Source organism: Bos taurus, chromosome 14 (assembly GCF_002263795.3).
Source record: "Bos taurus isolate L1 Dominette 01449 registration number 42190680 breed Hereford chromosome 14, ARS-UCD2.0, whole genome shotgun sequence".
In the NCBI taxonomy this organism is placed as follows: domain Eukaryota; kingdom Metazoa; phylum Chordata; class Mammalia; order Artiodactyla; family Bovidae; genus Bos; species Bos taurus.
In genome coordinates this window covers 37,071,352-37,088,839 of record NC_037341.1, presented here as the reverse complement: position 1 = coordinate 37,088,839, position 17,488 = coordinate 37,071,352, and the positions used below count along the sequence as shown (strand labels likewise).

At 42.3% G+C, this 17,488-nt stretch overlaps 1 protein-coding gene across 7 annotated transcripts in view; it reads left to right on the top strand.

Moving 5' to 3' along the window:
* UBE2W (ubiquitin conjugating enzyme E2 W) overlaps positions 1-13,214 on the top strand; it is a 119,429-nt gene extending 106,215 nt beyond the window's left edge. For 3 of the 7 annotated variants that reach the window (XM_059893338.1, XM_025001726.2, XM_059893339.1), the window contains one exon: positions 12,929-13,214. In XM_059893338.1, coding sequence (XP_059749321.1) covers positions 12,929-13,113 — 185 coding nt within the window. In that variant the 3' untranslated portion in view covers positions 13,114-13,214. Of the gene's footprint in view, positions 1-12,386; positions 12,498-12,928 lie in introns of those variants that run through there. The other 4 variants (XM_025001723.2, XM_025001725.2, XM_059893335.1 and 1 more) reach the window with 4 other exon arrangements.
* Positions 13,215-17,488: the final 4,274 nt, after the last annotated feature.

The window sequence follows — 17,488 nt, the reverse complement described above, 5'->3', positions numbered from 1 at the left end:
GGGACATAGCATGAAATATTCAGGAGAACATTGCCTAAGTAGTAAGGAAAAATGGATTCCCAACTCTGCTCCCACCACAAAAAACCCAAAGGCAAGTATCAAAAAGGACTAAACTCTTTCCAGGCAACTCAACTGCATCACAGAACAAAGCTCTAGAATATTTCTAGGACTGTATCTGTGTATTCTCATTTCCATGTTGCTGGAATTAACATCTGTTGCTCAGTCTTCCATGGTCTTTCTTCTAGTCACAAAGCTGAACAGATTCTCATGAGCTCATGGATGCTGGCCAGTGACAGAAGAGATCGTGTTTTATATCTTTGTTTCTTTAAGAAAGAACTATAACTTCATTCACTAGAGCAGTGCGTGTGCTTATTTGCTCAATTGTGTCCGACTCTGACCACATGGATGGTAGCCCGTCAGGCTCCTCTGTCCATGGAATTCTCCAGGCAAGAACACTGGAGTTGGTTGCCATTTCCTTCTCCAGGGTATCCTCCAAACCCAGAGATTGAACCTGGATCTCCTGCATTGCAGGCGGTTTCTTTACCGTCTGAGCCACCAGGGAAGCCCATATAGCATTGCTGAGTGTTAAATCAATTCAACTCAATCTTCTTCCAGTGAGATTTGGAATGGAGCCAGAATTCATACTTTAGGGGAATAAAGCTCTCCTAGATGAATCTGAGGCACAGCCAGGTTTCAGGATGACTGGTTTAACTCACTTCCAAGTTTCTTAGGTTACGAGCAATGTTATTTCTCTTTCTTTTCCAGGAGGACGGAAGACAAATTTTGCTGTAATTTAGTATCAGGAGTGTAAATACTTGTCTGGGAGAATAACACAGCAAGGGAACAACAACAAAATGTACAAACTGTAATTCTATTGCAGAAACAGAGGAAGATATATAAACTGCTAACCAAATATTAAGAGGAAAACACTTCCTGTTGGGCTTCCCAGGTGACGAGGTGGTAAAGAATCCCCTGCTGAGGCAGGAGATGCAGGTTTGATCCCTGGGTTGGAAAGATGCCCGAGAGTAGGAAATGGCAACCCACTCCAGTTGCCTGGAAAATTCCATGGACAGCCTGGTGGGCTACAGTCCATGGGATCGTAAAGCGTTGGACATGACTGAGCACACATGCGTACTTCCTGTTTAAAATAAATACGGGATTTTAGTGGAGAGAATTGTTTTAAGACCAGTGACAAACTCTCCAGTCATCAGAAAGAAATCAGATTATGTTTACACTTCATCTTAGCCAAAAGGCCAAGAAGTGTTCAGATTATTTTTAATGTTCATAAACATCCTTCCCATTTCTCCGTATTTCAAGCTGAACCTGGGCTTTGTATTAGGGCTATTTTTGTTTTCAAGCAAAACTAGCTTTAGCTAAAAGAGATTAGTGGATTGATAAAACCAGAGTCAAAAGTGGCACTAGCTTCAGAAAAGCTGGAAACAGGACTCACAGGAGGTAGTCAGGGCTCTGTCTCCCTCTCCCAGCTCTACTTAGCTTTATTCTACAAATTCTCCCCAAATGGTGAGGAAGAGGATCACTGACAGCTATACTTTCCAGCCTCGCACCTCCAAGAAAACTAGTGTCTCTTTCCAGTATTGGTAAAGCTGTCTTAGAGTGGACTCTCCTTAAACTTTTTTTTATCCTATGTCTGCAACACCCCTCAGTCATCACTGAGCCTGAGGGTACCGGGAACTTTGGCAGGTATGAGTCTCATGGTTTTCCCTGTGGGACTGAGTTTACAGCTACATCAGGACCACATGCAGTTGGGGAGGAGTTTCCCAACACAACAAGAATGAGGTTGGGGAATTCTAATGGACAGAGAATCTGCCTACCAACGCAGGAGATGCGGGAGACATGGTTCTGTCCCTGGGTTGGGAAGATCCCAAGGAGGAAGAAATGGCAACCCATCCCAGTATTCTTGGAGAATCCCATGGATACAGGAGCCTGGGGGCTACATTCCATGGAGTTGCAAAGAGTCAGACACAACTTAGTGACTGAACAACAACAGCAACAACAATTTATTGGCCCTTTCATGGCTGGGTGACATCAGCCAAGTTATTTAAACCTCTGTACCTGGGGTTTTTTGTTTCCAAATACTAAGAAGGGATAGTAATGACTTCAGAGCATTGTTGTAACACTTAAATGAGCTATTACATTAAAGTGCTTAAATAGTAAATTGTCTATAAATGCCAGTCAATAAGAATTTAACCTGCTCCTTCCTCAATTAAGATGCTTTAAATAATTCTCATTCAATTTTACAGTATTCTAAGTTTTGGTATTTTAACTTTACTGTAATCATGGTGTATTAATTTCCTGTGGCTATTGTAACAAATTATCACAGACTTGGTGACTTAAAACAACAGAAATTTATTATCTCACAGTTCTGAAGTCAGAAGTCCAAAACCAAGATGACAGCAGGACCATTCTACTCTGGAAGCCCCAGACAAGAATGCTTCCTTGTCTCTTCCACCTCCTGGAGGGTGGGGGCAGGTATTCCTTCACTTCTGTATACTAGGCTTCCCTAGAGCCTCAGATGGTAAAGAATCCCCCTGCAGTACAGGAGACCCGGGTTCTATCCCTGAGTCAGGAAGGTCCCCTGGAGAAGGGATTCGCTACCCACTCCAGTATTCTTGCCTGGAGAATCTCATGGACAGAGGAGCCTGGCTGGCTACGGGTTCACAGAGTCAGAGTCGGACACAACTGAAGCCATTTAGCACCCACTGTCTAAGAGACAGGACAAAATAGTCTATCAGCTGTGCTGGAATTTGCTTTCATTCCCCTTCCCTACACCTTCCCTCTCTCCCTTCTCCCTGCCGAATTCCTATTTTCTTTCCTTTCTTTTCAAGTTCTTTGTCTACTTGCTTATTATCTGTCATTGTTTTCTTCCCACCTGGAACATAATTGGTCCTTTGTACATGATTTTCAAATAAATCATGAGTGAATGTATGAATGAACTAAGGTAAAAATTTCCCCCTTTATGTCCCTTTTCTTTCCTAACCTTTTCTTTCTCTTTTTCTTAACCTTTCTCTTTCTTTTCTTAACCTTTCCCTTAAGGTTAATGAGTATAAAGTCTAGCCCCTATCTTTTTTTTTTTTGGTTGCACTATGCAAATTATGGAATCTTAGTTCCCTGACCAGGATTGGAACCCGTGTTCTCTGCAGTAGAAGTGAGGCATTCTAACCACTGGACTACCAGGGAAGTCCCTAGATATTTTCTACCCTTTGCTATGTAAGTACACACATATAGCCTGGGCCCACTCTCTAATGTATATAGGCGCGTATGCGCAGTCACCTCAGTCGTGTCCCATGCTTGGCAATGCTATGGACTGTAGCGTGCCAGTCTCCTCTGTCCATGGGCTTCTCCAGGCAAGAACACAGGAGTGGGTTGCCATGCCCTCCTCCAGGGGATCTTCCCGACCCAGGGATGGCACTCTCGTCTCCTGTGTCTCCTGCATTGCAGGTGGATTCTTTACCACGGAACCACCGAGGAAGCCCAGTGTCTGTTAAATCTAATAAAGAAAATTTGGCTTTGTAGCTTGTATGTATTCATTCCTTAATTTCATTTTTCTAGTTATTCATTTTTATTGTATTTTATACAAGCCATTAGTTTGAGTCACATTGATCTAGAGTGCTTGGTAAGTACTTTATTTCTGATAGCTTTATTCTTATCTCCATTTGGAAATTGAAGGTATTTTATAACTTAATGGCTCCCTTTAAAAAATGTATTTATTTGTTTGTTTTTGGTTCCACTGCTTCTTTGCTGCTTCTCTCGGCCTTTCTCTAGTTGTGGTGAGTAGGGGTTACTCTTTGTTGCGGTAGCTTCTCTTATTTCAGACTGCGGGCTCAGTAGTTGTGGCTAACGAGTTTTATTGCGCCACAGCATGTGAAATCCTCCCAGAGAAGGTATCCAACCCATTCTCCTGGCATTGGAAGGTGGATTCTTAATTCCTGGACCACCAGGAAAGTCCAGTGGCTCCCTTTTTCCAAGCTCATTTTCAAGCATAACCATTTAAATCAATTTTATAAATAAGAAGCTCTTGACTCATTTAAATTTCCCCTTGATTTTAGATTTTCATTGACTTAAAGTTAACTAATGCCACCTCTATTTCTGTGCCATCCTTTCCCCAAAGCTTTCCTTTGTCTTAATTCAAGAAAATAGAGTTCAGGCAAGATTCCACTCCCTTCCTATCCAAAAGTAAAAAGTCATGTTTTTTGAAGAGGATTGCATAATTCATTAATGATGTATTTTCATTCCATTCTCAGACTCCACTGAGACCTTGAATGGGGTTGAGATGCAGTGATTTTTTTTTTTTTTTGAGATGCAGTGGTTTTTAAAATAAGTTTTTAAAAATCAAAGTAATAAATATTTATAGCATTGAATGCCAGACATACTAAGAGATGCAAGAAAAAGCAGTAGTTATCAGTTCACTCTGTTTGTAGAGAAGGTAGAGCTCTCTAGAAGTTACCACTGTCATCTCTGTTAGCTGTGTCTACTGATATTTTCTCTCAATGTTTACAAAAATTAAGGTATAATTTACACATTGTAACACTCACCTTTTTAAAAGTGTACAAGTCAGTGGTTTTCAGTATTTGGTGCCACCATCACCACCATCTAACACAGAACTTTTTTATCACCTCAAAAAGAAACCCCGTGTTAACAGTCTCTCCATTGCCCTATGTTTTAATTGAGTTATTTATCATTTTGATGTTGAGTTGTGAGAACTCTTTATGTATTCTGGATACTGCTGCTGCTGCTGCTAAGTCGCTTCAGTCGTGTCCGACTCTGTGCGACCCCATAGACGGCAGCCCACCAGGCTCCCCCGTCCCTGGGATCCTCCAGGCAAGAACACTGGAGTGGGTTGCCATTTCCTTCTCCAATGCATGAAAGTGAAAAGTGAAAGTGAAGTCACTCACTCGTGTCCGACTCTTGGCGACCCTATGGACTGCAGCCCACCAGGCTCCTCCGTCCATGGGATTTTTCCAGGCAAGATACAGGAGTGGGGTGCCATTGCCTTCTCCCATTCTGGATACTACCCCATTAGATATATGACTTGCAGATATTTTCTCTCACTTTGTATGTTGTCTTTTTACTTTCTTGACACTTTCATGCACAGAAGTTTCTAATTTTGGTGAAGTCCTATTATTTTCTCTTTTCTTTTGCTTCTGGTTTTGGCATCATATTTATAAATCAGTTGTCTGATACAAGGACACAAAGATTTACATCTATGCTTTCTTCTGTGAATTTTTGGCCATCCCAATATTAATTTTGTACGTGTGAGGTAGACATTCAGGTTCATTCTTTCACTTGTGCACATTCATGTGGCCCCAACACAGTTGTTGAAGTGACAGTTCTTTCCCCATTGAATGATTTTGACACCCTTGATGAAAATTAATTGACCATGCATGTGTGGATTTATTTCTGGCCTCTCAAGTCTATTCCATTGAGTTACATCTCTTAAGTATCATTATGCCAGTAACACTGTTTTGACTCTATAGCTTTGTAGTCAGTTTTCAAATCAAGAAATGTGTGGTCTCCTGCTTTGTTCTTTTTCAAGACCATTTGGTTCTTTGGGATCCCTTGAATTTCCACATGAATTTTAAGATTGTCATTTCCTGCAAAGAAGCCAGCCTGGATTGTGATAGGGATTATATCGAGTCTGTAAATTAATTTGGGTGGTATTGCCATCTTTACAACAAAGATGTAAACAACATATTTATAACAGCATTTTTACAATTGTTGTTCTTCAGTCGCTAAGTCGTGTCCCGCTTTTTGTGACCCCATGGACTGCAGCACGCCAGGCTTCCCTGTCCTTCACTGTCTCCCTGAGTTTGCTCAAACTCATGTCCATTGAGTCGGTGATGCCATGCAGTCGTCTTATTCTCAGTCACCCACTTCTCCTGCCCTTAATTTTCCCCAGCATTAGTGTCTTTTTAATGAGTCAGCTCTTCACATCAGGTAACCAAACTATTGGAGCTTTCACCAGTCCTTCCAGTGAATATTTAAGGCTGATTTCCTTTAGGATTGACTGGCTTGATCTCTAAGTCTTCCAATTCTAAACATAGGATATATGTCTTTACTTCCTTTATCAAATTTAATCCTAAATATTTTATTCTTTTTGATGCTGTTTCATATGAAATTGTTATTTTATTAATACTTTCTTCAATTTCACATTACTTATTGGTGTATACAAATACACTTGAGTTTTATGTATTGATCTTGTATTCTGCAACCTTCCCGAACTTATTAACTTAGTTTGTGTTATTTTTTTCATAATATGTTTATAACTTATTTTTTGATTTATCAGTTTTAGATATTATCCAATTATGGTGTATTAGGATTTAGATTACTACTTCCATACCTCACTGCTTACCCTCCCTTTATTCTCATCAATTCTTATATGGTAACTATGTGAACATTATTCTCTGATGAGGCAAGAAGTATGTTATGATTTTTTTCTCTTTCCTATAAGCATTTTTTGAAATTAATAATTACTAATAATCACCTCCTTGGGCTTCCCTTGTGGCTCAACTGGTAAAGAATCTGCCTCTGATGTGCGAGACCTGCGTTTGATCCCTGGGTTGGGAAGATACCCTGTAGAAGGGAAAAGCTACCCACTCCAGTATTCTGGCCTGGAGAATTCTATGGACTGTATAGTCCATGGGGTCGCAGAGTCAAGCACGACTGAGCGACTTTCACTTGGGAATTCCCTGGCAGCCCAGTGGTTAGGACTCTGCACTTTCACTGCTGAGCATATGCTGTGTGACATTGCCAAAAAAAATTTGTCTCTTTAACCTTCTTGTTTTTCATATTCTTAGTACCTTAGGAAAAAATTCCTGACACATGCTAGGAGCTAATAAATATTTTTAAAATAAATGAATGTAATCGCTTAATTTTCCAGGTACCTCTCACTAAGTCTTCCCACATTCTTACATTTTTCCACATGGTCAAACATATCAGATGATATATCAGTCAGAACATAGGTCAGGCTGTGGTAACAAATTACCCACAAATTCCAGAGATTTACAAGAGAGAAGTTGTTTTGTTTGATTTTTCTCATGATAGAAGTATGTCTGAGTTTGGCTGCATGCTGTCTCTGCTCTGGGACTGAGTGAAGAGTAGCCTCTTTTTGGAACAGAGCTGGTTGGTGGGACAGCACACACTGGCTCTTAAAGTTTCCACTCACGTAACTCATCACGTTTACTCGCGATATGTTGGGTCAAGTAGGTTCTTTGGCCAGGCTCGCCATCCCAGGGGGCAGGGGTCTATAATCTCAGGAGTGGGCACTGAAAGGAGGGGTATCATGGAAAAAGCCAAAATATTTGGCAGAAGGGGGATGTAAGTTGCTCAGTTGTGTCCAACTCTTTGCAATCCTGTGGACTGTAGCCTGCCAGGATTCTCTGTCCTTAGGATTCTTCAGGCAAGAATACTGGAGTAGTGGGTAGCCATTCCCTTCTCCAGGGGATCTTCCCCACCGAGGTCGAACCTGGGTCTCCCACATTGCGGGCAAATTCTTTACCATCTGAGCCACCAGGGAAGCCCAGAAGGGGAATAGTCTTCCACAGATGATTTATCAGGTCCGTTTTCTCTAGGAGTCATGCCCCCAAGGCCCGTGTCTCCTGTTTGCTCCGGGTTGCTTGTTCTCGGGCCGCCCCACAGCCGTGGTGGATCATGCAGGCATTTCCCTTTACTTCATCCTGGGAACTCCCTTTGTGTGTCATGTAGACTGGACCCTGCTTACTGGATCCTGTGTTTTTCTTCTCCTTTGTTTACTTTATCATTTGGTTTCACTCTCCCTGTAGGAAGAGAAGGCAGGCACAGGAGGTAAATTTTGAAACCCTTCAGGTTTGAAGATGTCTTTACCAGAATTCCCTGGCGGTCCAGTAGTTAGGACTGTGCACTTCCACTGCAGGGAGCATGGGTTTGATCCTTGGTTCCTTGGTCAGGGAACTAAGATCCTGCATGCCACAAAAAATTGTCTTTATTCATTTTTTTTGTGCGTGGGTTTTTTGGGTTTTTTTTTTGTCTTTATTCATGATTAACAGTTTCGCTGAGTATAGAATTCTAAGTTGGAGATCATTTTTCCAGAATTTTTTGAAGGCATGTCTTTACCGATTCTGGATTTCAATTTGTGTGTGTGTGTGTGTGTGTGAAGCCAATGCCATTTTTTCTCGTTCTTTTGTATGTGATATGTTTCCTCTTTGGAAACAAAAGTTCCAGAAGATTTTTTTGAAGTACTAATTTCATGACAACATGCCTTTAAATGGGTCTCTTTTTAAAATTCTTTATTTTTAAAATTTATTTATTTTTAATTGAAAGATAATTGCTTTACAGTATTGTGTTTGGCAATACTGATGTTTCTGCCAAACATCAGCTTGAATCAGCCATAGGTATACATATGTTTCCTCCCTCTTAAATAGGTCTCTTTTTCAATCATGTGTGGGGTGCTTGATGGTCTCTTTCAATCTAGAAATTCCTATCCTTCAACTTGGGGAAATTTTCTTTTACTGTTTCTTTGGTAATTTCCACCCCTCATCTTCTGTTTTTGGAGCCCTCAGTAGAGGGATGTTTCATTTCCTTAACTGAGTCTCTATTGTTTACCTTTTTGCTTATTTATTTTTCATGTTTTATATTTGTTTTTCATTCTTTTGCTTTAATTTTTACTTCAGTTATTTTAAATTTCTAAGAACACATTCTTTCAGATTATAATTTTTTTTAAAGCATTTAATTCTTTTTTTTTTTCCCCTTCACCATTTTTATGGCTCTGAAATACCAAAACAGGAGGGGCTTGGCTGACTTTCTGTTCCATACAGGGGGAGGGGTAGCTCAGACGGCTCAGTCAGTGGGGAGACTTTGGTTAGGTCCTTAGTTTCTTCTGCATAGACAAGACCATGGAGACATGGTCACACTCTGTGAAGTCCCTGGCTGGCTGGACCCAAGCCAGGAATGGTGTGTTACCTCACTCAACCACCAGGAGGCGACTGTTCCCTGTGGGTTTTTTTTCCTGTAGGGAAGCATCCAATTCTTTTTCTATATAATTTTATGTATCTATTTGGCTGTGCTGGGTCTTCCTTCCTGCAGAGGATTTTCTCTAGTTGTGGTGAGCGTGGACTACTGTAGTCACAGCGCACGGGCTTCTCATTGTAGTGGCTTCTCTAGTTGCTGAGCAGAGGCTCTAGGGCTCAGGTTTCAGTAGTTGCAACACCTGGACTCAGTAGTTTTGGTTTCCTGGCTCTAGAGCAGAGGCTCAGTAGTTGTGGCACACTGGGTGGGCTTAGTTACTCCATGGCAGGCGAGATCTTCTTCCACCAGGAATTGAACCCATGTCTCTTGTATTGGCAGGCTGATTCTTTTTCACTGAGCCATTGCTGCTGCTGCTACTAAGTCACTTCAGTCGTGTCCGACTCTGTGCGACCCCATAGACGGAAGCCCACCAGGCTCCCCCGTCCCTGGGATTCTCCAGGCAAGAACACTGGAGTGGGTTGCCATTTCCTTCTTCAATGCGTGAAAGTGAAAAGTGAAAGGGAAATCGCTGAGTTGTGTCCGACTTCTAGCGACCCCATGGACTGCAGCCCACCAGACTCCGCCGTCCATGGGATTTTCCAGGCAAAAGTACTGTAGTGGGGTGCCATCGCCTTCTCCGACTAAGCCACTAGGGAAGCCAAAACATCTAATTCTTTTTAAAGGATACAGTATTGACTCTAAACTCTGATTAATGGTAATTAAAAAAAAGCAAACTTCTGTTCCTTGCATTGTCTCTCGTCTTAGTCCTGTTTTTCCCCCTGTTTTCATTTTCAGTCATTTTCTTTCATGTTAGATACTTTCTTCCTGTGTCTGGTAGGCACAAAAAGCTGGCTAGGTCCCTGTGCACGTTGTTGTTGTTATTCAGTCACTAAGTTGTGTCCGGCTCTTTGTGACCCCAGGGACTGCAGCATGCCAGGCTTCCCTGTCCTTCATCATCTCTCAGTTTGCTCAAACTCATGTCCATTGAGTCAGTTGCTGTCATCCAACCATCTCATCCTCTGTTGTCCCCTTCTCCTCCTGTGCTCAATCTTTCCCAGCATCTGGGTCTTTTCCAGTGAGTCACCTCTTTGCATCAGATGGCCAAAGTATTGGAGCTTCAGCTTCAGCATCAGTCCTTCCAATGAATATTCAGGATTGATTTCCTTTTGGATTGACTGGTTTTATCTCCTTGCAATCAAGGGACTCTCAAGAGTCTTCTCCAGCACCACAGTTTGAAAGCATCAATTCTTTGGTCCTCAGCCTTCTTTTGGGTCCACTTCTCACATCTGTAGGATCTTCCCTGGTGGCTCAGATGGTAAAGTGTCTGCCTACAATGCCTACCATGTGGGAGACCCGGTTCAATCCCTGGATCGGGAAGCTCTCCTGGAGAAGGAAATGGCAGCCCACTCCAGTATTCTTGCCTGGAAAACCCCATGGATGGTGGAACCTGGTAGGCTACAATCCATGGGGTCGCAAAGAGTCGGACACGACTGAGCGACTTCACTTTCACTCACATCTGTACATGACTATTGGGAAAACCGTAACTTTGACTATGTGGACGTTTGTCAGCAAAGTGATGTCTCTGCTTTTTCATACTCTGTCTAGGTTTGTCATAGCTTTTCTTCCAAGGAGCAAGTGTCTTAATTTCATGCCCTGTGCATGGGCAAGGCTTATTGACATGTAGGATTTACTGCATATGATAAGGCGATAAGCCTGAGTGTTATTGCTTTTGTTTGTTATTGGGTAACTCCAGCAGTATCTGTAAATTGTTTCTCTGCAGCCAACCAAATTCTATAGGGAAATCTCTAGTCTCTTGCCTAGGTGTCAGCTTGCCTGCCACAGTTCCAGAAGCGAGGTGTGGCTGTTCATAAGGATAGAACGCCAGATAGGGATCCAAAGTTCAGTGGCTTGAGGAACAAAGTTCTCTTTTGAATATCTGTCAAGCTTGGGTAAATAGACTGTTCCTTCCATCTGATTGTTCAGGGATCCAGTTTCCTTCTACTTAGGTACATTTCTAGGGTAATGGTTCATTAGCATCACCTAGAATATTGTTAGAAAAGCAAATTTTCTGGCCTGCTACCGTATCAGAACCCTTGAAGGCTCTGGGTGGGGCTCAGTGTTTTCATAAACTCTCAGATGATTTTGATCCTCGTCAAGGCTTCCCAGGTGGTGCTTCCAGATAAAGAACCTGCCTGCCAATGTGGGAGACAAAAGACATGTGGGTTAGAACCCTGGGTCAGGAAGATGCCCTGGAGGACTGCATGGCAACCTACTCCAGTATTTTTGTCTGGAGAATCTCATGGACAGAGAAACCTGGTGGGCTACAGTCCATAGGGTCTCAAAGAGTCGGACAAGAGACTGAGAACACACCAGCACAGGAGGTTTAAGAACTGCCCTAAGGCATTGTCCTCTGTAATTGAAACAGGATCTCAGACTAAGCAGATTCCAGCCTAAGTAAAGGGAAAAAACTAGGGGCAGTTCAGGTACAAGAAAGTGTCTGCTGACTATACTCTGGAGACAGCTTAGTCGTCTGGTCACTCTTAGCTGCTATGGATCAATTTCCCTGGAGAATAAGCCTCCCATCTCCTTGGGGGACTAAACAAGAGTTGTTCAGCTGTTTGTTGCAGGAGTACAAACTCATTTAATGGCTCCTGTTTTTCAATCAGTTCTTATGCTGTGAGCTCAATGCCTTATCCCCTTTAAGCACTACCTGATGCCTCAGTTTCTGGGCTGTTCCTGGATTCTTCTTGTTAAATAAGTTCATTTTCCTCTAGGCACTTAGGTTCTGCTTTCTTGGCTAACAGGTGATGATATTTGTCAGCACTTCATCCACTGTACATATTCTCTACTTTCTTAACTATTTTTTGTTTACTGGTGTTTTTTGAAAATTTTTCTTCATGAGCTTAGAATTTTCAGATTCTTTGACTTCCATCATAAGAGGATGTTAGGGAGATGAGAGATAAATGGATGTGTTCAACCTGCCATTTATAACCAGAAATATTAATTTGAAAAAAAAAATGGTTTCTATGTACCTTTCATATTTAGGAGGGAGGTGTATTATGGGAATATGGCAAGATAATGTTGCCTGCCATTCCGATAAACAAAGAATACTGCCATCAAGCCATCAGCCAGTGCAGCCACCAATCCCCACTCCCCACATCAGTGTGTCCTTAGGGGAATTCAGAATAGAGACAGACAGGAAACATTCTGTGTTCTGAATACTGGCCCCAGACCGTTAAGATGCATATCTAAGGAAAATTTTCAATGAGCCCAGACTCCTGTATCTTCCCAGACATAAAAAACCACTAAAATCATTAACTCAAGATGTCTGTTTCTGTGATTAGCAGTAACCTTTTGATATTTGACCACGTTTTTTTTTTTTCCAGCAAAACTCAAATATATCCTGGCTCCTCCCTGATTTCCTTGGAGCAATTCTTCAGAGCTATATGAGAGGCTGCCTCCCCGGCTATCGTCCCCAGTAAAGTCTCCAAGTAAATCTTAACTTGCAACTTTTATGTTGTACATTTGTTAACATTGGACTTAACCACTGGACTGCTGGGGAATTCCTAGGTTGTGCTTTTTTTTTTTTCTAGTTGACAGAAGAAGGGGAGAGCTCTTTGAGAAAAGAGGAAGGAGGAATTTCCCTGGTGGTCCAGTGGTTAAAACTCTACACTTCCACGGCAGAGGATGCATGGGGTCTGGGTTCAATCCTTGGTCAGGAAATTAAGATCCTGTGTGCTGCGGTGTGGTCAAAGAATGAAAAAAAAGAGAGAGAAAGGAAAACGTGCAGAATACACAGAGATGGCTAATGCAAACAAAATATAATTAATCGCATCATTTCAAGTGTAAACTAGCAAAATTCACTGAAATATGATTTTGAAAAAGACTGAATATAGAACTAACACCACCTTCTATTTTCTCTTTTCAGTGAGGGCTGGCAAACTTTTTAATAAAGAGCCAGATAGTAAATATTTTCAGTTGGTGGAGGGGACGATCCTACAAACTCAATTGCAACTACTCAACTCTGTGGCGGAGAAGGCAATGGCACCCCACTCCAGTACTCTTGCCTGGAAAATCCCATGGACAGAGGAGCCTGGTAGGCTGCAATCATGAGGTCTTGAAGAGTCGGACGCGACTGAGCAACTTCACTTTCACTTTTCACTTTCATGCATTAGAAAAAGAAATGGCAACCCACTCCAGTGTTCTTGCCTGGAGAATCCCAGGGACATGGGAGCCTGGTGGGCTGCTGTTTATGGGGTCCCACAGGGTCAGATATGACTGAAGCGACTTAGCAGCAGCAGCAGCAACAACTCTGTAGATTCATGAAAGCAACCATAGACAATATGTAAATGAAAGTGTGTGGCTGTATTTTGAATAAACTTTATTTACAAAAACAGTCAGCAGGCTAATTTTGGCCCATAGGCTGTAATTGCTTTAAAGCATCAAACTTTATATTTTTTAGACATTGGGCCATCAATAGTGCTTTCAAATTTAACATTTTAGATCTTAGAGTTAAGAAAATGGAGTACCAGGGACTTTCCTGGAGATCTAGTGGTTGACTCTGCCTTGCCAATGCAGGGGGGCATGGGTTCAATCCCTGGTCAGGGAACTAAGATCCCCATGTGGCGGCCAAAACAAAACAAACGAAAAAATGGAGTACAGAGAACGGAGAGAAGACCTATGAAAACATGGTCAGTTGGTGGATGTAGGTCATTATACCTTTGGCCAGACCCTTGAAAAGTACAACATACACAGTGACCCCTAATGTAAGCTGTGGACTCTGGGTGATCACGAGGTGTCAGTCATCACAAATGTAAACAGGATGTTGGCACAGGTGTAGATGTTGATGATGGGGGATGCTATGCTTGTGTAGGGCAAGGGATGAATGGGGAACCTCTGTACCTTCTGCTCAACTTTGCTGTGAATCTAAGACTGCTCTAAAAAAAAATTTTTATTTTTAAAAATGATCTGTTGATAAGTAAAGATACCAGGGGAATTAGCAATGTCTTATTTTACCAGTAGTCTTCCAGTACCTAGCTGGGAATTGGTTTCTTTAGCTCCATCTACAGGCAGAGTCTCTCTGTTTGATTTTTCAACCATGCCTAAATGTTTCCCAAAATGTGCTCCATGGATGTGCTCCCTGCCAAAGAGGTCCTGTAGCCAAATAAGTTTGGGAAACAGAACATAACCTATCCCTTCTTGGAGACTTCATCTATATTGGCAGAAGAAAGTCTCTGAGAAATTCTGCAGTAAAGAAGCTTCTCTAACTTTGTTAAAGAATGTGTCTAACAGCTTCTTAGACACATTTAATCAGAGAACCCATTCGCCACATAACATCTATTAATGTCTGTTGAAATGATTGCATGGAATTATAGTACATGGTATTCTGGATCAGTCCTATTTAAGGTCTGGAATTTGCTCAAAAGATTCCATACTTGATATTGTTAACCCTGTTTTTGACTGGTTCTGGCTTTATAGTCTGAATTTAGGGGATCCAAGAATAATTCTGACGGTATCCATTGAGTCTGCTGCTAAAAGAAGTGCTGGAAAAACTGACCTGATAGGATCCAGTGATGAGTGTTTTGATTCCTTTTGTTCTATAAGGGGAGACAGACAGTCACTCACTGAATGGAAGTGGAAAAATGGCATTAACTTGGGAGTGGAATGGGAAGGGTTAGATCATTTCTGACCTCAGGGTATTGTCAGCCACCAGCTGGCTTCAGACAACTGACTGAGTCCACAGCATGGAAACAGAGTGGTTACCATTTCTGGCTACCCATTCACAAAGCCCTAGCTGAGAGCCTAGTGGGGTTGGAGATCCATTGCATCTTCTCCTTATACCCATTTTCTTGGCACAAAGGTGATATTTACTCAATAACATTTGCGTCTGTGGAACTGTGACCACCCAGAGGAGTTATATTTTTTAAATTCTCACAAAAGGCATTTGTCATATAATAAGAAATATATATTTGATCTTTGCCCCAAGTTTCTGACACAGTGCTCCTGAAACTCTTGTAATTTCCTAAATGATGGGGGAATAGGAGTGTCTTTTGTTATAATATTTAGTCTTCTCTGACACCAGAAAGGGCTTCCCTTGTGGCTCAGTTGGTAAAGAATCCGCCCGCAATGCAGGACACCAGAAAGATCAAGCCAGTTAAATCTAAAGGAAATCAACCCTGAATATTCACTGAAAGGACTGATGCTGAAGCTGAAGCTCCAATACTTTGGCCACCTGATGCAAAGAGCCCACTCACTGGAAAAGTCCTTGATATTGGGAAAGACTGAAGGCAGGAGGAGAAGGAGACGACAGGATGGGATGGTTGTACGGCATCACAGACTCCATGGACACAACTCTGGGAGATGGCGAAGGACAGGGAAGCCTGGTGTGCTGCAGTTCATGGGGTCACAAAGAGTTGGACGTGACTTAGCGACTGAACAACAACGACACAAGAACTTCTAAGATTCTTGGAATGTCCTGAGTGATGAGTGTGTCTGTTTTTTAATGTTAATGAGATGATGAGTAGCTGGGTTGGTCACCAGGAAAATCAAGTCTTAGCTAAAGTGTTAGAACTTTTAGCCTCACATTCTCAACCCCCTGACTGCACACCTCCATGTGGGAGAGGGCACAGCCAAGCATGGAGTACAGCGTGACAAAATTTCATTTTGTGGATTGGTATCAGCAGCTTTAAAAAAAACCAAAAACTATTATTTACTTTTTGGCTGTGCTACACGGCATGCAGGATCTTAGTTCCCTGGTCAGGGATTGAACCCATGCCCCCTGCAGTGGAAGCATGGAGTCTTGACCATTGGACCACCAGGAAAGCCTCTCTGCAGCTGTTGAAGAACCTTTACTAAAACGTATTGTGAGAGTAATGTAGCAGGAGCATCTTTGGTTTTGAAGGCTGCAAATGCAAGAGCCTGTTTGGGTTTATCCATGACCCACGGCTCACTATGGCACAGGCCAGGTGGTGCTAGTGGTAGAGAACCTGCCTGCCAGTGCAGGAGTTGTAAGAGATGTGGGTTTGATCCCTGGTTCTGGAAGACCCCTTAGAGAAGGAAACGGTAACCCATTCCAGTATTCTTGCCTGGAGAATCCTATGGACACAGGAGCCTGGTGGGCTACAGTCCATAGGGTTGCAAAGAGTTGGACATGACTGAAGTGACTTAGCCAGGCACACACGCCTCACTATTAAACTGTGGACATAGAATGTCACCTGCTGTATCAGAAAACAGCCATCAAGCCGTCAGCCACTGCAGCCGTCCCCTTCTCCACCCCCAATGGATTCAGGATGGAGAAAATGAGGATTCTGTCCCTAGATAGTTAAGGTTGTTGGCTGGAAAAAAAAAATGCATAACCTAAAAGTTGAGAATCATGTTTTATTTGGTAGACAAAACTGAGGACTTAAGCCCAGGACACAGCATCTCAGCTCTGAGAGACTGCACTGAAGAGGTAAGGGAGGATCACAATATAAAGGACTTTTTGCAACAAAGACAATAAATCAGAACATTAAAAGATGACTATTGACTAAAACAAACCAATCATCTCAACTTAAGGAATTTAATGCCTTTCTCTATATGGGAAGATGCAAAAGTCAGGACCCATTGAAACCATTCTTTTGATGTGCACCTCAGCTGTCTGGGGTCAGGATCTGTACTTTCTCACCCTGAGTCTCAGGGTGCTCTGTGGTGAGGGTGTCGGCTGCAGTGTCTGATGGCTCGGCTTCCTGTTTCTGCCCTGAGCTCCCTTAGAGCTCACCATCAGGCCAGCTGCAATGTGATGACTTGATGGCTGTAAGATTCTTTTTTTTTTTTTTTACTGATAAGACAGGCAACTTTTTTTTTCCTTAGTGATAAGGTATATATCTACATATCCAAGGAATGATTTCAAAGAACCCAGACTCTTGCATCTTCCCATACAAAGAAAAGTGCTAACTTCATTGATTTGAGATGTCTATTTTTCTTTAATTAACAGTGATGTTTTGATGTTCTTACCACCTCATTTCTTGCAAAAACTAAATATTCTGGCTCCCCTCTTACCTCTTCAGAAAGCCCCTTGGAGCTATCTCCTGGGCTTAAGTCCTCAGAGTTTGCTGAATAAAATATAATTCTCAGCTTTTAGGGTGAGCATTTTTTTTAGTCGACAGATCACAGAAAACTATACTTGATCAAGACACAAAGCAGGGTATTCCTGAGGGAACAGCCAGGCTTGTGAACTGGATACAAGCCACGTAAGGTCTGTTTACCCTGAGAAGAAAGACTGCCAACTCCCTCTATAAACACCAGTGGAGCACTCTAGGTGAAGCGCTGCTGTGCTTCATGTGCATCCACGTGGAAGTGCCTTCCTGACAGGATATTCACCTGCTGACTGCCCGTCACCTGAGTCATGGTAAATGTTGGCGTTAAGGGGGCCACTTTTGCCTAGGTACCTCAAATAATCTTGTTGTTGTTTAGTTGACTATGCCAAAGCCTTTGACTGTGTGGATCACAA